Source organism: Triplophysa dalaica, chromosome 3 (genome assembly GCF_015846415.1).
Source record: "Triplophysa dalaica isolate WHDGS20190420 chromosome 3, ASM1584641v1, whole genome shotgun sequence".
In the NCBI taxonomy this organism is placed as follows: Eukaryota; Metazoa; Chordata; class Actinopteri; order Cypriniformes; family Nemacheilidae; genus Triplophysa; species Triplophysa dalaica.
Genome location: NC_079544.1, coordinates 18,015,586 through 18,038,104, shown reverse-complemented (window position 1 = coordinate 18,038,104; position 22,519 = coordinate 18,015,586). Strand labels below are relative to the sequence as shown.

The window sequence follows — 22,519 nt, the reverse complement described above, 5'->3', positions numbered from 1 at the left end:
GCCTATACCATACTTTTCTGGCTTTGTAAGGGGAATAAATGCTTTTTTATCTAGTGACCTGGCATCCAGAGACTTAAAGCTGTCAATCAAGCTGTTAATCTCTCTCTCCCCCCTCTCTCTCTCTCTCTGTCACTTTATCTTTAATGGGCGTCTATGATGCTCTTTTTGCCAGGAGCTCCTTCAACCCCTCCGTCTTTAGCAGAGATGTTCTGTTGCTGCTCTCACAAGAGAAACAAGCCATATGACAGGGTGATTTTATGGAGGGAAATTGTAAGGAAACTGTCTGTCACGCAGTGTAGGGTCTTTTTGCACGCCTCGTTTTTCTTCCTGGACATCACTAGCGATGACAGTTATTACCACGGCAAGAGTTTCTATGTCAAAAATTAGAGTGCTTGTTTTAGCATGGAATACAGACACCGGGAAACTGCCATTCACAAAACGTATTATTGCTCATACTTTCTGTGTGTGTGGGGGTTAGGTTGAACCTATTTATAAGGACCAAATATAGGATGGTATGAATTTAAACCCGTATATTATGGGTGACCAGCAGTCAACAGTCTCTGATAAGTAGATGGATTTAAAAAGCATAGTTAAACTAAAGTTTTAGTTGACCCAAAAATGTATATTCTGTCATCATTTATTCACCCTCTTGTCCTTTTAAACAGGTATGACTTTCTTATGTGGATCACAAAAGAAGATATTTGGAAGAATGTTGGTAACCGAACAACTACGGTACCCATTTATTTCTATTATGCACACAAAACCAATGCAAGTATAAGGGCCTTGTGATTGTTCGGTTACAAGCAATATTCAAAATATCTCCCTTTGTGTTCTGCAAAAGATAGTCATACAGGTTGAAATGATGACAGTTTTTTTTTCATTTTTGCATGAACTATCCCTGTTTGGATGCATAAACATATGTGTAGGGTTATCTTGACTTATTATTAAAATACTGAAGATCACTAAGATATTCTAATATAGTAGAATTTACTAGAACTGTGGGCACAGGTGTTGTATCCGTATTGCTTCTAGGTTGATAGTGTAATTAATGTCCATTACTCATTCCACACAGACATATTGTGACAGACAGACAGGCGTGTGGTGTGGTGTGGTGCACATCCATATAGATCATGTACACATGCAGCAATGATAGTAAGGACTTGAGGCATGAATTTAAAATATGAACTGGTCCAGTCATCATTTTGGCAACTTTTCAGGGAGCATTTTCCACAGAGGAGGACAGAACGTTTATTGATGATGTCTCTTGGAGAAAGGGACATTCAAATGTCACGTTCGTGAATGATGTACCATCAACATCCATATCCGTAATATGAAATGAACTGTTATATTGTAAAAGTAGGTAGAAATAGCCTTGACCGATGAACTCTAAAGCATGGGCGGTCATTTTCCTCCTCTCATTTCTGATTACTCACATATATTGATAGTATCACCAAACAGCACCTGTGATTTGTCAGTGATATTGTGATTCATGGTGGGTTTTATGTTATTATCTACTTGAGAAGCTGAAGAGGAAAAATGACCAGCGGTAAACTCTTATGACAGAGGGGATGACTTTAATCAACATCGTTTTAGAAACAAGGACACGTTTGAGCGCTGGATATAATGCACATTTTTGTTAAGCAATGGATGTTTAAAGGGATATTCTCCCTCATGTCATTCAAAACCTGTAAATGACTCTTGCTTTTGTCGAATACAGAATAAAATATTATGAGAAATGTCTTTTTTTTGTATTTGAGTTTGAGTCAATGGAGGTCAATCTTGTTTGTTTGCCAACGTTCTGGAAAATATTTTCTTTTAGTTCTCCAGAAGAAAGAAAGTCATACAGGTTACGTAATGAGAGTAAGTGAATATGATAAAATAATTGTCATCTTTGGGTAAACTTTGCTTTTATGAAAGAGATGTAAGTTTGAGCCCTGCAGCATGTCCCTGAACCCCTTTCCCATTTCTATTACTGATTTCTAATCTTTTTGTAGTATTCATTTGCCTTTAAAAAAAATGAATGCATTTTATTGCATTAAATTAAATATGAACCCCAAAGCAAACAATTGATGTTTGAAAGATTATTAGAATGTGTTGCTGCTCCTATCACCTAATATTTCATATATGAAGTTCCTAAATGCCCTGCGATGGGTTGGCACTCCATCCAGGGTGTATCCTGCCTTGATGCCCAAAGACTCCTGAGATAGGCGCAGGCTCCCCGTGACCCGAGGTAGTTCGGATAAGCGGTAGAAAATGGATGGATGGATGGATGGAAGTTCCTAAATGACAGTCATACATAATTAAGTATGGCTTCAGTGTCTAAATACATTCTGCTCAGAAAATGAAGCAAAAGGAAAATTAGCTAAGAACTTGATCAAATGTTCTCAGATTTTCATTTAAGTGAACGTACAGCCCAATTTTCCAGCCTCTTACGACAAGCCTTCCAGCGTTCATTTTGCCACCTATCCACAGCTGCCCGCCTGTTCCCCGAGTAATCACTCAGTTTCAAATAGTGTGACATTGAATAACTGATGCCAACTGCCTGGCCCGCGTGTTAGTTTCATTTTATTCCGCTTCGGGTTTTGGATCCGTCCCTCCACTAGCCCCTCATTGTGTCAGATGAGCCTAAATGAAGGTGTCGGCGTGAGTAATGCGTGTTGACTGCTAAAAGTGGAGGAACAGCGCCAAAGTCGTGTCTATCCATCCTTCTATCTTCCTGAGCAAGTACAACAGGACGCAGAGGGTAGACACAAAGCAATGTTATCCATCTTCCTTGAGAAAGGAGGAAGCTGGGGAGAAAAAATGAAGGAAAGGGAGGGACATCTGCCCTTGTGTGTCACAGCAGAGGTCAAAATAAGCTCTCCATGTGCATGAGAGGCAGAAAGAGAGATTGTAAAGAGAGTTAATTTGCTCTATAGATCACTGTCGCTATCCCCTGTTGTAGAGCGGTGAAGGCATAAGCATTGAGCACCATGCAGGAAATTGCCATGCATGAGCAGTGCGTGAACACGCGCGTGTGTGCTCTTTTTAAGAGTAATCTGTCACCCTGACATGCCTTTTAAAGGGAAACAGGAGAGTATTTTATTATTCCTACAATGAGCTTATTCTACGGTGCACCAAGCGTGCAGCGTGCTGTACATTAAGCTCATTTCAAGATCTTTTTTTGCCTTTAGGCAATATATCAGTAGGTTTATTTTACCAGTGTTTTATTTGTGAGGGTTTCCAGCAAATGGTCTCCAAACAGGGCCTAGGAAGAATCTGATCTGAAAATCGAGGTAGGTGGGGAGCACGATAATTACACTTATGAGCTTGGCACATTAATATTAAACACATGGCATCATGTGATGTTTAGCACCCCTGTAGTCCCTTCTCATTTGCTGAAAGGCATTGATACAGCCACATGCAGCAGAGATTTACCTGACATCAGCTTTTAACCAGTAGGGCTGGACAAGCAGTCGCAGAGGCTCTTTCCTAACCTCAGACGGTTGGAATGGAGATGCTAGTTGGACATGGTACCATGATGCATGGTGGATATGATTGGAAAGACAAAATATATATTTTTATCTGTACAGTTTTAACACTTTGACACTGAAGATAGATTGAGGCTGTGACACCTATCTGATCCATCTGTCCTGGCCCGCCCTCATTCACAAAACCCTCTAGATTTTAATAGTGAGCCTGGTAAAAAGAATATGGGGTGAAGATCTTTTCTTGTACTGATTCACCAATATTTTATCTGGGAAGAGTTTGTTTAATAAAGGTATATGGCATAATTCTTTCAAAATTTGACCATGTGTCATTTGATTACTTCCATAATATATATTATCAAAACTGGATTATGGTTGGTTGGTTTGAAAGAAACCTTATAAGGTGTGTGTATAACTTAATCCTTAAATCAGGGAAAATCAAGGAGAAAACACACATTGGTTTAGAATATCAAAATGTCATTCTGGTCTATTATCTAGCACCTTTCAGAATCCTTTGCCAGACATCTCATCTCTCCCTAAGATAACGAAACCCAATCAGATTTCCATTGTGAATATCACCTCCACCCACCTCTCTGTGCCTCTGAGAGTTTGTCCCCAGTTTTTTTTCTCTGTAATTACAACTGTCAGTTCCAGCAGAATATATCAGAAAACCAATGCACATGCGAGACTGGGAGAACTGCACACTTCATTAAAACACCCGTCTGCAAATGTCATTCTCAATTTTAGCCCCAAAACTTTTGGGAAGTAATTGCCATCTGTTGCCCGTGTAACCTCTCGGGTCAAGGCATGGAGAGCCAGTGTTTTGTCCTCTCGACCAATCCCACAATCCCCAGTCTGCAGAAAAATGCAGGGGGGGATAAAGTCTTTGACCTTTTTTATAATTGCTTCATTTTTGGATTCAGGTTTTATACCAACAGGAGTTTCAGGTCCTTTTGATTCTTCTCTGCGTGTGTGTGTGTGTGTATGTAGCTGTTTGACTGACAGCATAAAATTACTCTCATTATTAAAAACCTTGTATTATGTGTTCAAGTGTAAAATCAAGTACTTGTAAGCCCATACAAATGAGAGATGATAGAAGCACAAGATATTGTTTAGTTGTTTGATCGTTTTTGTTGGGCTTTTCATTGTCTTATGATTGTGAATTCCTTTTATAAACAGGTCTTATAGATGTTATTTATCCACACGACAACAGATAAACCAAATGGCAATTATAGGAAGGTAGAAAAATAGGATGCAGGTAAACAGTTGCAGTGGAGTAAGGTGAGCTGTTTATCAACAATGAAAAGACTAAATCAATAGTACCGCCAACACAAGGACAATAAACTCAAGCTGAATGACCTGTGTGGTCCATGTACAACAATAATGCTCCACAAAGTCTAAACAAATGAGTGGGGTTTATACAGTATGTGTGGTTAATAAGAAAATTATTGTGTGGTAATTGTAAACTTTATTTCGGGGAGAGTAAAGTTGGGTAGTAAATGAGGGAGACTAATAATCTATGTATGTAAAAGAAAACAATAAAGATAATTCTCTCTTATTGTCATGACAGAACACAAGATAGACCCAAGTGCGGGGCTAAGATGTTTTATTTGAAGTGTAAAGTCAATAATACAGCTAGTGTCCAGCTGGTGAACGCCCCCGTCCACGGCGGCGAGAATATAGAGCACCAGATCCCAGCAGCTATGGTGGGAGAGACGCCTTTAACTCGGTAGTCCAATGGGGCGCAAATGGGGCGCAAACGGGAGCTGTGGGACAAAACCAGAAGAGGTAAAACACAACAGGAAGATGCCACCAGACAGCTGTCCTCGGTCAGCGAGATGCGGAAGGGTGGAGAGAACATGAGACTTATATTATAAATGTTAAAATCAATAATATAAAATGATATACTATAAACAATTTGTTTAAATTGTTTTTGCTATGTCACACCGTAGGACACATGTACAGTATATTTGTCAACTACCCATTAGTTGGTTATTTCGGGAATCTGGGTTGGTTTGAATTGAATACCTCTTACTAAACAGCTAACAGTATGTACATCTTACTGTTAATTGAAACAGTTAAACTTTAACAATGATGTTATGCTAACACATGGGTGGATCAAAATGGGACAAATCCAACCATTGGGTTAAATGAACACAGAAAATGTTCATACTGTATTTTCCCCAAACATGGGCTGAAACAATCCAGCATACGATTGGTTTTGTCCATTTTGACCTTTTTTAAATAATTATTCCTCAGTAAATGTTTCAAAGAGTTGTACATTACCTTGATCTCATTACATGGCATGCAAGTAGTCCACTTATCATCTTGAAACGAGATACAGTGATTTCATGTTTTTTATATATAATACTGGCAAAAATGTTGTGGATATATTTGTGGACATTTCATCTATCACACTTTATGGAAAGCCAAGCCTGTAACATTGTGGGATAAAGTATTTTGTGTAATGTGATCTGCTGTACAGTGCACATTTTTGACAAATGTGGTCATTCATTCATGCAGAAATTTGCAAACTATATATATTGTTTACATTTGGCAGATGCTTTTATCCAAAGTGACTAATGTACAATACGTTCAGGCTTTTACATTTTTATCAGTACATACTTGCTAGCACCATGCTCGATTAGTTGAGTTTTGTACTATGAGGAAATTGTACTGCTAGATAGAGCAGTATATAGGTTACTATTCCTCACATAGCCTGATTTTCCAGTCTCTTGCATTCCACTCTTTCCTTATGCATTTCAGTCAGTTCTTTCCTCGTTTTCTCTGTCATTTACAATACACGAGGTACTTTAAATGAAGTAGCTCAATGAAAGCTCATTCTGTTGTGATTGCAATTCAGCGTGGGTAGTATAAGTGCTCTTACCCTGTTCCCTTTAGTCGCCGTATCCATGGTGAGGCACATCTCAAGAAAAGTCACCATAAAGAGTAAATACTTCAAAAAAGAATGGCATCGCTCTCTCAAAGATTTGACTAGTTTATTGTGTTAGAGGTTGTTGATCCTTCTTCAATGGAGTACCAACAAATTAATATTTTTTTCTTCTTCGCTAATCCACAAGAACAAAAGATGAAAGGACAGTCACGCTGTAGCAGCCCCAGAAAACAGCTCAGGGACACAATTACTGTACACCGATGAAAAATCTGTAATTTTAACCTCGATCTTTAAGTACACAAAGCAGTTTTTATTTTATTTTTTAGCCTGTCCTTGTAGTTATAAATAATAATAATATACATTTGAAAGGTCTTATTCTTTCTTTAAAACTGTTCTGTACTTTCTTGCTGGTGCTAGCAGAATATATTTGAAACTTTGGATATAATCGCCTCGTGCTCTGAGGAAATCTTAGTGATCGCTTGTAACACAGCTGCAGAAGAATAAGAGGTGTCCTAGGGAGAGATGCTTCATGAGCCTGTTGCATTTATTTTGCAGGCACTAATCAAAAGCTAACTACAAATGAGAAGTTTTGATAGGAGTCATCAATAAATACGTTATACAAAAAGTTAATTGAATATTTCAAATAAACTTTTATAATAAGCATTATTGTTTAAACTTGAATATTGAGTTTACGTTGTTAAACAAGGGTGAGGTAATTGACAGTGTTGTGTCTGAAATAGCCCACCTATAACCTTAATAATATATTATTTGAGGAGACAGCCATTTTGCAATGGTGTCCGAAACCATAGTGGACATTATTAAGGGCACTTATTTAGTCCCTTGCATTGCACTTCAATAGAAAGTAACAGCTGATGTATACTTAAAATGCATTCCATCCATTTTGAGGGTCATGCCAAATAAGGACACCCTGCGCACTCCGTGTCCGAATTCGCTCTCTCATTTACATTCGCTCCTTCAGGTGGACTATATCAGTAAAATAATGTAGGGAAAAAATGGGTATAGATGCGATTTCAGTTTTGCTGACCTGATTGTTATTAACCAATCAGTCAAAATGGCATTTCATTTTCGTGAGACTCTGAAAAAGGATCTCATGATAATGCTGATTGGATGATGGCTACACAGGTAAAATTACTGCAAATCAGGTATTGTTAAAACATCTATCTTCTAATTGAATCCTCACCAGATCATATGGATAACTTTGAATATTCTTTTTTTTAAACCTTACCAGTTACCAGGCCACTGTGCCATGTCACCCCCAGTATGCTAGACAGCTCTGAGACTAACTAAGATAATCAAAATTGTGTTATGTGTGTTTGTTATGATTTTGCCTGTATGAGTCAAAGACAGGTCATTTGGACATCTGTAATAACAGTTTTGGCTGGTGTTACAGTCAACCTATTACTATTTTCCAGGTCGTAGCATCTCATGTATCTACACTTCGTACAGCCCAAAGCAAAAGACCCTGCTGTCAAGTGTTTCGCAAACAAAGAGATATTAAATACTGCTTATCTCCCTCTTGGATGTGAAATGTTTCCACCCAGTATTACTGCCCAGGGCGCTACGTCTCTCTAAGTTCAGGTCTACCTACCCTACTTACTGGCCTCAAACAGGCAAAAGGGCTTTAATTACAAATGTATCTTTTGTGCGGCACGGCTTGCTAATTGTTCCGAATTCCCTCCGGTGTCATTCTCTCATCGCCCCAACGGCGGCCTGACTCACAGCTTCTAATTGTCATGTACACACTCCAGCACACTAGATTTAGTGCCACGCTGGCCTTAATTTAATTGGAAAGCGGAGAACGGTGTGTGCAAGAATGGGAGAAAAGAAAGAAATAAAAATGGAAGCAATCTTTCTTCAACAGGCAGTAAAAGGGCTGCAGGTATGAATTATTCATCCGCTTGATGGATGGGTCTGCAAATAAAATTGTTGAGTGGGTCGCTGACTGTTAACTGAGCTTCGCATACTGTCACCCTGTTCTTTTACCTGCTTTCAGGCTGTTGAGGGAAACAACACGTACTGTTCACTTTTGACTCTGTGTAGCCACACAATTAATATAATGTTCTACTACGTAACAACTGACATCTAAATGTGTCACAATAACTGCTGGGTTTTTGTTTGGCTGCAGGTTTTAAAGCCAAGGCTAAGTTAATTAAAAGATATAACGGAAATCAAAGGTGTAGCAGTACTTATAAAATCTGAAGGACTTTTTCATCCAAACCTGTCAAGCACGTTGTATACTTAAACTGTATAAGTTGCTTTGGATACAAGATATTACAGCATCTTCATGAGATAAACTGATACACGTTAGTTTCTGAGTTGGAAGTGCCGACAGTATCACAGAAAGTAGTCTTGCAATTAGAAACATTTCTGCAGGAATTGTCCTTAAAATTACAAGTAAGATCATCAAGCATCGACATTTCATGCACCTGCACTCAACAAACTGTTTTCAGCTGCTCTGCATTTGGCTGCAACTGACAGCCCTTCATAAATCTTAATCATCAGTTTCATTAAGTAAAGTGACAGCTGATTACAGTTATTCATAAGTAACCCAAATGACATTAAGATTTTCTGCAACCCACTCTTACCATCTTTTGTCATATTTCATCAGGAAGCCTCTTTAAGCCATTTTACCATCCAGCCCTAATTTATACATGGCAATGATGGCATCCTGAGACAAATCTTGCCAAGAAAATAAGATAGAAAGTGATAGTTGACCTCATCCTCAAATTGTTCAAAATCTGTATACATTTCGTTGTTCTGATGAACACAGAAAAAAAGATTTGGAAGAAGGCTTGTAATCAAACAGTTCTTGGCCACCATTGACAACCATCGTAGGAAAATGACAACGGTATTAAAGAGTAAGCAGTAAAGTAAAAGTAAGCATTCTGCCAAGTTTTACGTTTTAAGTTATTGGCTTATTAGGGAGTCGACTCTGAATCACGCAAACGAGATGTAAACTAGTCCGAGTCTCTAACCACCGTGTATCTATGTCACTAGAAATAGTCCCCGCCTACAGTTTGTTGGGCGAGGACTACCAAAGGAAGAACTTCTGATGAAACGATGGTTCCAATTCATTTTTCAAAAGACACAAAAGGAGGAAAAACCCAGGGATTTACTGTGCATGCGTCATTTCACCAAAGATTGCTTCAATAATCTTGGCGCATTCCTTGCAGGATATGTTAAATAGCTATTCTTGAAAGAGGGGGAATACCAACTTTATTTTGACCTATTAGTTCCACCGAATCACAACCTGTAAGTGTGAATATTTATTTTTGTCTAAACTTCAAGAAATATTTGTGTACCTTATGTCTGTGTTTTTGCTAATGCTTATAACGCTAACGTTAACACGTACCGTTATTTCTGGGGTATTAAGTTTTTTTTATCCAGCTATGAACTTGGCTTATTTAAGTCTGAAACAACTTCAAGGCATGGGATGAAGGAGGCGGGAACCGGCGTAGATTTAACCCAACTTTTTAATAACAGAAACCAAACACAAAACGAAAGTAAAATGCCGGCAGCTTCCTCGCCCTCTCCTGCCGGCCACATTAACATAAAATTATACCATAACGTAAAGTCCAGGCCTGGTCCTCCCTTGTCGTACACTCCTGTCGCTCGTCCTTTTATGCTTCCGATCTCCTCCGTGAGAGATGCAACTCACGGTGCTCAAAGTGTTCAATCTAATATCTACTTTCGTGTTCAGATGTTTCTTCGTCAGACTCAGGATTGAACTGGTAATGTAAAATCCCCGCCATCTCTATCTATACACTGTATATAATATCCAACCACCCGTAATCCATAATCCAGTAATGATTGTAGGCATTCCATTTGCGACACATGATCACAGCAGACTCCGGTAATGATGATATACGTTCTGTTTGCGGCACATCATCCGACCAATCACATGACACTAGGCTAACGGATAGGAGGGGATTAGACGGATGAATTGCGGAACAAATCATTTGAGAGTCAGTCAAGAAGAAGGGTAAGAATAACTGCCTATTATCACAACATAATTGTGTTTTTACACCTTTTATGTAATACACTTTTTGTTGGACACTCCATAAACCAAAGAAGGACCTTAAAAATCATATGTTACTTACTCTTTAAAACGTGCCGCAGAACTCTTAGCTTTCCTACATTCTTCAAAATATCTTCTTTTGTATTTTTCCTGAAGCAATCTTCCCTTCTAAATGTCATTCATTTCCATCGGAAGCAGAACATTTTCCTTCGCTAACGGATCCAATTGGTGTGTCATGGAAAGAGATGAGCAAGCCTGTGTGATTCAAGATGTAATTACTTTCACGCAGCTTTGAGTTTTCATCTTTATTGGATGCTGCACGTTCAATAACTAAAGTTTAATTAGTCTTTATGGCCGCGATTAAGGAAAACAAACATTCTGCTTGGGATAAAAAAAACCTGTTTGTCCTGAAGTTGACTCTGATCTTTTGAGACCAGGGACATTTGCATTTGTTTGTTAATTTAATAGAAAGAATTTTAGCCTTGTATGAGGACAAAGCTGTTGTTCTGTGATATATTTACACACGCTTAAAAACCAGCGGTTGATTAACTCATCAATGGTCCATGGGAGATGAGTTTCTGCCCTCGCCACTACATGGATTAATTCATGTTAATGTGCTAATTAGCTAAACCATGACAGATAAAACACAGGATCTCATTAAAATACCCCATCAAGGTTACCTGTCTTCTCATTTTTCAGCTTAGATTTGGTTTAGGACAAACAGTATTAAGAATTGACCTCTGAAAGATGGTCTGAGGCAGAAGCACTGATTGAATCCAGAGCCAGCAGACGATAAAAGAATCAAGACCCACTTGAGTTTGATGGAGGGCAAAAACGATAGGGACGCAGCTGTACAGCCATGAGCTAGAGCTCATCAACCTCAACAACAGGCTGCAGACTCTCTTCGGGCTACAAGAGCGAGATGTTGGTGAAATTGCATCAGACAATCACAGATGCCGCTTTGCTTTTCAGGTGAAGTCAGAATGTTCTTTGAAGCAGCAGCTTGAGTGGAAAAACCCAAGCAAATCTCTCAGTTATGAAATACTTGGGATGCTTGCTTTTGAGTGATCAGCATTTGGGTTTTTTTCACACAGAGATCTACTTTTTCTAAGTCCAGTGCACTGTGTTTCTGTCCGCTACCTACATAGCCAGGGTAAGACAGACTTACAGTTGTAGATCCTGCACGATAAGTGACTAAATGGTCTACCTTGCTCCTGAGTTTTTAGCCTGAAGTCCTGGAAAAAAAAATGTAACGATTGAGAATAAACCTGCAGGTACATTCTTTTCAATTTCACTGTTGTGTTCAGCTGAAAAGTGTGTCTTCGCAAACATTTTCATGGGACAAGTGATACAAATTAAGACCTCTAAAATGGAAGTTTTAATTTGTACTGAATTTAGCAAGTTGACTACTACTTCAAGGTACAAAGTTTGGGATTTGGCAAAGCATTCTCTGAATTTGCCCTCACCCAGATTTTTACAGATTCGCTCCTATACCTTCAGTGTAGATGAAATATTATTTTTAGATACTGTGGCATCTATTATTGATACTCTGAATTTGCTGCATATCCGACCACAAGACCGTCCCATTTTTCTACTCTTGGCCTAGTTGTGCGAGTCCTCAAGGGCAACAGAGATCTGGGAGATGTACTACACTGTAAAAAAAAAAAACGTAAAAAAACGGTAATTTTCTGGCAGCAGGGGCGCCAGAAAATGTCTGTTAAAAAACGAAAAAATACTGTCAAAAAAAAACAGGAAAAAACAGTAAAAAAACGGTTATAAATTATATTATAATTACGGTTTATTACTGTTATTCTACACAAAAATATCCTTATAAAACCATGAAATCTTTTAATTTTAACATAAATGAATTGTTAAAATACAGTCATACACCTCTAAAACACAGAAAATTGTCTTTAAAAGAAGTTTTAAGTACAGATAATAACATATACTGTAAAAAAACGGTAATTTCTTTTCCTATAATTACGGTTTATTACTGTTATTCTACATAAAAATATCCTTGTAATACCATGAAATCTTTTCATTTTAACATACATTGTTAAAATATTCAAACACCTAAAACACAGAAAAATTATTTAAAGAATGATAAAAAAAGTTTAAAAGATCATAATCAGCAATTCTGATGAGCCATATAAAAAGTATTTAACTTGAGCTAGAGAGGTGACAGACATATCTAAAGGTATAGTTCACCCCAAAATAAAGTTGTCATCATTTACTCAACTTTAAGTTGCAAAAATAACTAAGATTTGCTTTAATAATAAAAAACAACAACAACAGTAATCTTAATTTTGTTTTATTTGTTATCTGCAAATACATCCTGTGATCAACATTTAACAAAGCATCGTTTAGCAACACACATTTTATTTTATAATGAAACTGGTTCTCCCCACTGGTTAAAACTACTGGTCTTTACTGTGAGCTTTTTTTTAACCCTGTACTTTGAATTGTACACAATTTAAAACGTGTAAACACACGTCAAAACCCTGCAACTCACTCAAGATAACAGTCAGCCACAAAATACAAGCAGAATGAACCCTTTACACATTACAGAATAGTATATAAACTAAATGGAAATGTATGAAACAGAAAGAAGCTGGCATGTGAGATGTCTACTCTCGCCATTCAAAGTCTGCAATGTTTGTAATCAAAGAAAGAACCTTAGGATTTATGGACTGCTGTTTTTTAGATTGCTGCTTCTCCACTTTGGTCCCCCTATCTGGATTTATCCGGAAAAGGCATCTGTGAAGACAGAAATACACTTGAATATAGTGCTACAAACATTTTTCATAATCAGCAATTCTGATGAGCCATATAAAAAGTATTCAACTTGAGCTAGAGAGGTGACAGACATATCTAAATGTATAGTTCACCCCAAAATAAAGTTGTCATCATTTACTCAACTTTAAGTTGTTACAAACCTGTACACATTTATTTCTTCTGTTGAACACAAAAGATACTTTGAAGATTTGTTTGTAACCAAATTGTTGATGGACCCCATTGACTTCAATAGTATGGAAAAAAAATACTTTAGAAGTCAATGGGGTCCATCAACTGTTTGGTTACAAACATGCTTCAAAATATCTCTGTTCAAAAGAAGAAATTCATACAGGTTTAGAACAACATGAGTGCAAGTAAACGATGACAATTTTATTTTGGGGTGAACAAGTATCTCCCATTAAGCAACTGTGCCTACAATGGCTGTGATGCGTTCCAACAACCAGTGTTAAAATCTGCTGCCAGTGTCAACATCTCCATAGGTCATAAAGGAAAGGTTACACCATGTCCTAACCAGCCGTGTCAGCGACACACAATGATGCTATTTTAAGAACTGCTTTTTTTTCCGCAACATCGCGGCTGGAACTACAACACAAAAAAGTATGCCAATGATAATCTCAGGTACTGTTTATGTGCTTTATTTTATGTTAAAAGCGTGTAATGTTACTTTGAATATAATTTATTGTTCCCAGCCTTGTAGCCATACAATTACACAAATGGAAACAAGAATGTTCAAACTTGATTCTATAGCAAAGATTGTTGTAATAACTCTTTATGTATTTTTAATAGTTTAAAATGGTGTAATGTGTAAAATAATAAATTTTGTTTTATTATGTTTTTAACAAAACTAATCTCTGGGGCCGTGCACTTGCCACGGGAGCCCGCCCACACGCTGTTCTGATTGGCTGTGGTTTTTGATTGATTTTATTGCATCTTGTAATCGTGTCTGGTGTAGACAGACAAATTGCTTGTCGCTGGAATCTTAACGCATCGCGTCTGGTTAGGACACAGTGATAGTCGCACCACAAGATTGATGGAAGGTGAGAATGTAATGTCCAACAGGGAAAAAAATTTGATCTATTAAATCGAAATAGACAGTTCATAATGTACCAATACCAGTTGTCTTCCCACAGATGCCAGAAATGCACAGCGTCTGCTCATTTTGCTCCTGTCATTGAATAAATGTTGTAATGATCTTGCCACCGAATAAAATGTATCTAGACTTTTTTCTGTTACCGGTTTCATGTCCATTAATTTCCTAAATGGATAATTGTTTATCTATCCATCTTTGGGCCATATATACACACTTTTTGTTCTTCAGGAAATGCATTTTGTGGTTAAACTTTAAGTCTTACCTCTGCATGAACTCCAGAGTTGCTCCAAGTTCCAGTGGATAACTGATGTTGAGGCAGTAGTAGTATACGAACATCATTACAAGGGCATCAACACAATTTGTGACCCCATCTTTCACGATGGTCTGGTCCACAGCAATCATCAAGTTTTCAGCTGTGAGGGGAGAACTCCCTACAGTACATAGGAAAATAAGAAAAGTCAAAAAACATTAGGTTAAAAGAAAAGTCTAACATCACGACTATCAAAAGACCACATTATTTGGCTTGCATATTAGCACAACAAGAAAACCGTACTATTCTGGGTTTTACCTTTCCATTATGTTAAAAAGTTAAGGGTGTCCACCAAAAAATAATTCTCACAGTAACTCATGTATTTTCAAAACAGTATGACAGTTTATCTGTGTAATACAAATTAAGATATTTAAAAGGTTGGTTCACCCAAAAATAAAAATAATGTCATTAATGACTCGCCCTCATGTCGTTCCAAGCCCGTCAGACCTCCTTTCATCTTCGGATCACAGTTTAAGATATTTTAGATTTAGTCCGAGAGTTTTCTGTCCCTCCATTGAAAATGTATGTACGGTATACTGTCCATGTCCAGAAACTAGTCCATGTGACATCAGTGGGTTAGTTAGAATTTTTTGAAGCATCGAAAATACATTTTGGTCCAAAAATAACAAAATCTACGACTTCATTCAGCATTGTATTCTCTTCCGGGTCTGTTGTCAATCCGCGTTCAGGACTCCGCAGTGACGCTGCTGACGTAAGTCTCCCTCAGACTGCTGACGTGTCATCTGGTGCGCTTCTTTTACACAGTCTGAGGGAGACTTACGTCAGCAGCGGAATACTACAGATGAATAGAGAATACAATGCTGAATAAAGTCGTAGTTTTTGTTATTTTTGGACCAAAAATGTTTTTTCGATGCTTCAAAAAATTCTAACTAACCCACTGATGTCACATGGACTACTTTGATGATGTTTTTATTACCTTTCTGGACATGGACAGTTTACCGTACATACATTTTCAATGGAGGGACAGAAAGCTAAAATATCTTAAACTGTGTTCCGAAGATGAAAGGAGGTCTGACGGGCTTGGAACGACATGAGGGTGAATCATTAATGACATAATTTTCATTTTTGGGTGAACTAACCCTTTAAAAGTTATCAGCTGTTTAGATCCAAAAAATGTAGATGAAAGGCAACCAACATTGAGGATACACAAAGATAAAAGCATGAGTGTAATCCATTTGACCCATGAGGTTAAATCCAAGTCTTCTGAAGCAAAAAAATCCCTTTACTGTTTATAAATATAAAATGCAGTTGTAACACTCAATTTAAAATCACATATAAAATAAATCAGGCCGTAAAGTGAAACCTAATTTGTCTATACATTATGGCAATGGTGATTAATGAAATTATATGCTAAAAGAGATGTGACATTTTGTATGTGATGTGGAAGTACACTAAAATGATTTGATACTGTAGTTAATAAATCTCATATAAAGTGACCATATTTGTTCAGAAGACTTGAATTAAAACACGAGTAACGTGGATTACATTAAAGGTGAATGGTAACCAACAAGTTCCATCAATGTATGGACATAAACAGCTGATAGTTTGGAATGACATAATGGTGTATTAATGCCAATTTTCTGTTTCGGCTTGACTACCCCTTTAATGAACTTTAAAAAAAAAAAATTAATTTAGTTCCATAATGCTAGTGCTACGCTGATGAAGGTCTAATTACAGAAAATGCTTCACCCATTCACAAGATATACTTAAGTTTACTAGAATCTCCAGCCAGCCCCTGATTTAATATGCCTGTATCAACCCATTCATATATTTAAAAATGCCTTTTGCTTAAATGGGTTAAAACATAAAATACCACATACCACACACAACGACGCAAGGCGTGCTGGGCAGTTGATCAACTTCAGACGGCAGACACGTCTCATCAACCATCACGAACATCTTTGCCTGATCTTCACTGAAATGTTTCAGAAGCAGCATCACACATCCAGGAAGATAAGGATCTAGATGCTTCGCTTTGGCACTTTCAATGCCTTCTAGGATGCCCCCTATTTTGCTGTTCTTCTTGTCATGGGACATGAGATATGAAATGACTCTTTCAGATTTACTTGAGATGGCTCCTCTGTCAACATCCATATCTGTTAGCTCTTTGAAGTGGACCATTATCCCGCACATCTCAAACAGATATGGCCACTCTATTACCAAAAAAGGGGTTTCCATTTTACATATGTCGCTTCTCTGAGTGTAGAAAGTAGCCAGCATTTTTTCTTGAATACTTTTGGTGTTCTTGCTTTTGTTTTTGTGCATGTTCTTTAATTCTTCTTGTGCACATTTCTGAGTCTCCTCGGTTTCACCCGGTGGCAGCCGTTTTGGTTGCCAATTTGTGCAACCATATGTATCCACTCTTCTTATCTTGGAAGGTGGGTCTTCTCCCTCACTTGTGCTGGACGTCTGTCTTTTCAGGTAAAGTGAGGTTTTCCCTCTTTTCATGTTGTCAAGTCTAGCCTGCAGCTGCTTGGTAAGGGAGTCATAACCACTACCAACAACTTGATCTTCAATAACATCTCTAAATGACAGAGGATATCTTGAAACAATCTTCCTGGCAATTTCACATAGATGTTTCTTCCCTGGTGTAGGGCAGATGGTTAGAATCTCTCCTAACATCAGGCGAATCAGTTCACGTCTTTCACGTCCTGTTGGCCGCTCTTTATTTTCGAGCTTTCTTGTAAGTTCTGACGGCATTTTACTCCAGGGTATCTCAAAATTGAAGTGCCAGTTGTTATCCACTGGAGTGTTTCTATGAGGAGTTGAGACTTCACTTGAGCTTGAGGAAGCCTGTGGAGAGTTGGAATGATCTGCACTGTTTTCACCTGGAGAGGGCAGAAAAAAATATCTCAAAATAGTTCATTAAATTTTAGCATTCACTACTGGCCTATGAACAGAAGACATGCCACAACTCGAGTACATTTTTGATGTTGTGTGAAAAAACGACAACAAAAAACAGCTACTGTATGTGAAACACTAATCTATTCTACCAGGCTTAACATCAAATTTAAATGATAAAGCATTTTCAATTGTATATTGATACATCACAGTCTAACCCTAAGCCTGAACAATACAATATCCCTTATTGTATTTTTCAGGCTTGTTTGTCTCAGATCAAAAGATAGTAATAATTAGAAAATACGCTGTGATATTTTAATTAAGCCAAAACATTTTCATCACACATACTTGTAGATCGATGGTCTCCGCATGGCATTGTTCCTGTGTGTGTGCTTATACATCTTTCTGGCTCAGCTCTGGTAGGCAGATCAGGAATCTCTTTGGCATTCTTTTCAGCTGGATAGAAGACAATAGGATTTAGGCCTACAAATCTTTCAAAATCGCTCTGCAAAACTCAAATACAACTGATCCATTATGTTGTGAGGATATAATATTATTTTTTATGTGTTTACAACTTACAATTAAGTATACTTACAAAAAGCTTTAAATCTCGCAATCAATTTTCGAGCTTCAATTGGCCTGATGGTATTAACAAGATCTGCCTCCTGGACATATTTTAAATCTTCCACGGTTTCCACACCCAAGGTCTGAAGAGCCTCTAACAGCAGGTCATTTGAACTTGAATTTGGCAGGACAGAGTAAATTAAGTCAGAAAGACCACTGTCTACATCATCCATCACTAAGAAAAGAGTGAGACATTGTAATTCAGTGTTAGCCCAAATAAATATCCAAAGTGCAATTCAGCCCAAAAGGAAAATGTAATGTATTCTTCATTTCTTAGCTTCAGAGGCAGCCATTTCACGATCAGCTTTAAACATTAGCCTAATGTGTGTGTAGATTTGTTTCTGCATCTTTGTGAAGTGGTGACCGTTTTTATCATTATCTGTTTTTAACTACGCAAAAATATGTATGGAACTCTGTTATTGAAAGTTAAATTCTAAAATGTAATTTCAAGCATTTAAGGACCTCTTCAGCCATACTCAAGTCCTGCACAGTCTACTGTAATCATCCTTATATTACCTAGTGCTCACACAGTCACAACTCAGCATTACATTTCCTACTCAATATCCACTTTGCTATGTTTGAGAGAAATTACTCGAGTTCCACAAAAAGCATAAGTAGGCAATGGATAGTAATCCAACAACAGCTCTCCATTAATGCACATCATGCCTCCACATGCTGTGTGAATTTCATACAGTCCAAACTCAGGTAAATACTGTGAACCATGAGGAGTTACAAGGAAGTGCACATTTTTATCCATTATTAGCATAAGTTCGATTTGTGCAAACTCTGTTGGCATGCCAGGACCTATGCAAAGAAAAAATCCCTTTCTGTATTGTGTGCCTTTCCACTGTATCTCAGTAGATGCTTCAAGAGCACACTGATCTGGTAAGCTTGCTTCTACTGCACTGCGTACTGCATCACTGTACAACTCTGCATGGAAAGGGGTGGATTGTTTCACTTGCAAAGTAGGAGCAAAGACAGAACTTGAGTTTAGATATGTTTGCAGAAGTTGGTGGTTATTTGCAAGTGTCTGGCACACATTTTTGAAATTCTGTGTTCTTCTCACACATCTTTTGAAATAGGAATGCTTGCTTTCGAATCTCATAGTCCACAATCTTATGAGTGGGCCAAACTTGAGAATCAAAGCAGGATAGTGGCCCATGTAATGGTGCTTTGGTTTGAGTTTATGATCAGGAAACATCTCCTTTCTTGTTTCTAGATACTCCACAATGAGAACATTGAGCAGTGCAACTTGAGAGTGAGATATTTTAGGGGCACATATTAATTCCACAAGTTCTTTCAGCTGGACTGTCAGCTGCCATATCGGATCATCTGTTTCGGCAATCTTTTCACCGATTATAATAGGAAGAAGCCTCAGGAGAGACCAGTTTTCTGTTGCCTGGCCACCTATTTTAACTCCCTTTTCAGAAACATCTGAAGGAGTAGAAGTGGCATCAGATCCCTGATAGCTGAACTGCCTGATTCTCCGGTTTAGCTGACTGTAAGTAAAGAATTTCTTTACCTTCACAAAGTGCTTGATGTACATGGCCAAGTCATATGCCACAACTCCTTCAAACACATCATGTCCAATACAAGGTGGGAGGCCAGGCTGGCTGACATGAAAGTAAGTGAGGGAATTGAAAACGGAATCAAATTTTAAACCCCTGAATTCTGTCAGGGCACCACTTCTAATCTGTTGTACTGCCTCATTGTAGTTTTGCACTGTTCGAGGTGGTGCACCTTTTTGGAAATCATGGAACTCACTTCTAGTTACCAGGCAATATCTACAGAAGTAAGTGGAGGTACTGAAGTTCTCTGTGAAACCTCCAATATTGTGAGACCCCAAATTATCTCCAGCAATGCAAAAAACTGATGCCTTAACAACATGCCCAGATATCACAAGCCCATTTGTCTCCAGTTCCTTGATATCTGACAGCATTGTGGAGAACACTTTGTCGTGGCCAAAATATTTAAAGTGTTCTTCCCTACACAAGAGCAGAAGCTGCAAGTTTTCAACACTGGAACGATAAAACGGGTCAAGGTTGGCCAGTGTAAAGTAAACCCCAAGTATCTTGTATTTTCTTTTTGCTGACCCAAGAGGATTAACAACCTCGAAGGCATCTTGATACAGTATGAGCTTTATACTTATACCCGACTCCCTAAACAGTGTATTACTCTTGTAGACAGATCCATCTCTCACATCACTTAGAACATGTGCAGAAGTGTCATCTTCATGCTTTGTACATTCTTTCCACACAATTGGGTCTTTTAGCAAAGCCTGCAAAGTCTCTTTTATTGGGATATACTGAGCAAATTGTTCCTTTCGATTATCATCAGTGCCTAAACTAATAGTTTGAGGATGCACATAAGAGAAGTTTGTCTGAAAATATTGCCTTCTCAAATACTCAGTAGAGAGTGCAGGGCTACAGGATGCATGCAAGCTAGAATCATTTAAACTTGCCAGAACATCTTTTATGTCTGACTCTGTCAATCTCGTATTAGCTTGCAGGACACCTTTAAGCTGATTTCTTGTGTACTGGTGACACACATCACTGAGACTATCTACTTGTTCCACAATCATCTGAATAGTGGATGAAGGTACAAGGTATTTGGCCTGTAACTTCATGTAAAACATACACAAGTTTCTCATATATAGCCCTTTTATATCAGGTGGGTCCAGGATATCCTCAGGCTCGTCAATGCTTACATCTGACGGACTTTGAGCAATATCAAAAGACTGGCTTGGCACAGAATCAACAAGATACATAGCTGACATGTGCACAGATGCGGCTTTTTTATGATTTCTAGAAATGTGCGCAGTAAAAGAGGACCTCAATGAAAAGGCTTTGCCACAGCCTTTAAATGGGCACTTCACCTCTTCTTTCTTTGAAACATGGAACTTTAAATGATCTAAAAGATCTTTCAGATCAATGCATTGTTTCTGGCAATGTGGCTTTTCACATTTCAGTGGACCCTGTATGGTTTCACATTGTGACACGGATGACCGCCTATGGTGGCGCAACATATGACTTTTAAAGGAATTATACTTGGTAAACTTTGATTTGCACCCAATTACACAACAGGCATATTCACCATGTGCTTCATTTGTGTGTAATTTTTGATGATTTACATACCCTTTCACTGTTTCCATAGAAATGCCACATATAGGACATGTGAAAGCATTTAGAACACTTGCCATATTGCAAACTTACTTAATGTTTGAGCTTGAAGCCTTCTGACTGATCTCAATTCCAGAAGTTCCAGATAGCTATTGTTCCAATTCCTGGTATTGAATCAAAAAACTGAAAAAAAGAAAAAAAATTAGTTTGCATAATATTTGTGCAAAATTACATTACAATAAATTGTAAAACAGCAACATTGATTTTCTTCATTTAATTGAGTCTCAGATTCAGTCACAAAAAAATCTGTAATTTAGGCATTTCTGAAAGTCACTCAGTGTTAAGCCTTTACAAATTGAAATAAAGTGTGTTTGTTTCTTAAACCTTTACAATGTGACCATCGAGCACCACACTACGAGTATTTTCCATATGCCATTTTAGCTGTAGGCTATATCAATTACACTAAATTTGCTGACTGTTAGTGTACCATTTGAAACCAAAGTCAACGTTGACTTTAAGCCAAACAATTATCTTTTTCTAATAATTTTGACGATGTTTTGGGCCAGTTAATGCGCTTACGTGCGCAGCATATTTGAAAACTGTTGCTAGCAGTGGTCAACTTTAGTTAGCTAACTTTTATAGTTAGCCAGCCACGTGCCACACAGTCACGGCCACAAAAATACAAGCCAACACAAAGATAATGTTCTTAAAAATGCAACGTTAAATTGCGTTCAGGTAACGTTAACACAAAGCTAAAATGCATCTGCAAACTAGCTAATGTAACATCTGACATTCATTAGTTGTTATGTTTTCGGTCGTCAATCTTAATGTATACTCTAGCTATGTCAGTATTGCGTTGAATTTTAGAATGTGTCAGTAAATATTTTCAACGTTACCTCTCACAAGTGTTGCTTCTTCGAAAACAGCAGAATAGTTCACCAGCGCGCCGCCGTCTTCACTCTTCATCATATCGCGCGCTTCTTTCTGCGTGCGCCAAGAACGTAGCAGAGGTGTCAATTCTGATTGGCTTAGATAATTATTGCCGTGAAAATGATTTGCTGAACACAGAGGTTGGTGATTTGTCTTTTGCATTGGTTTTCGTAGCTTATTATTTAAATTGCAACGGTTTTAAAACAGCTAAACTTGCCATACCACACCAACTTTATTTGTTAAGCACTTTACAACAACTAAAGTGTTGTCCAAAGTGCTGTACAGAAAAATAAACATAAGTACAATTAATACGCACACAATAAAAGCATTCAAAGTAACAAATTAAAACAAGCAAATAAAGTCGACATCTAACTAGGTGTCAAAAGCCA

The 22,519-nt window shown here is 37.9% G+C and overlaps 1 protein-coding gene across 2 annotated transcripts; it reads right to left on the bottom strand.

The window, feature by feature from the left end:
* Positions 1-12,694: 12,694 nt before the first annotated feature.
* LOC130417901 (uncharacterized) lies at positions 12,695-22,157 on the bottom strand. Of its 2 annotated transcripts, none has more exons than XM_056743748.1 (7): positions 22,097-22,157; positions 21,294-21,383; positions 18,053-18,256; positions 17,806-17,913; positions 16,437-17,444; positions 14,548-14,716; positions 12,695-13,156 (listed from the first exon to the last, which is right to left on the bottom strand). In XM_056743748.1, coding segments are annotated over exons 2-7 (1,620 nt in total). In that variant the 5' UTR covers positions 21,295-21,383; positions 22,097-22,157; the 3' UTR covers positions 12,695-13,026. The 2 variants fall into 2 exon arrangements, with proteins under 2 accessions (XP_056599726.1, XP_056599727.1); XM_056743749.1 differs by having other exon boundaries at positions 18,053-18,195.
* Between the last annotated feature and the right edge of the window lie 362 nt (positions 22,158-22,519).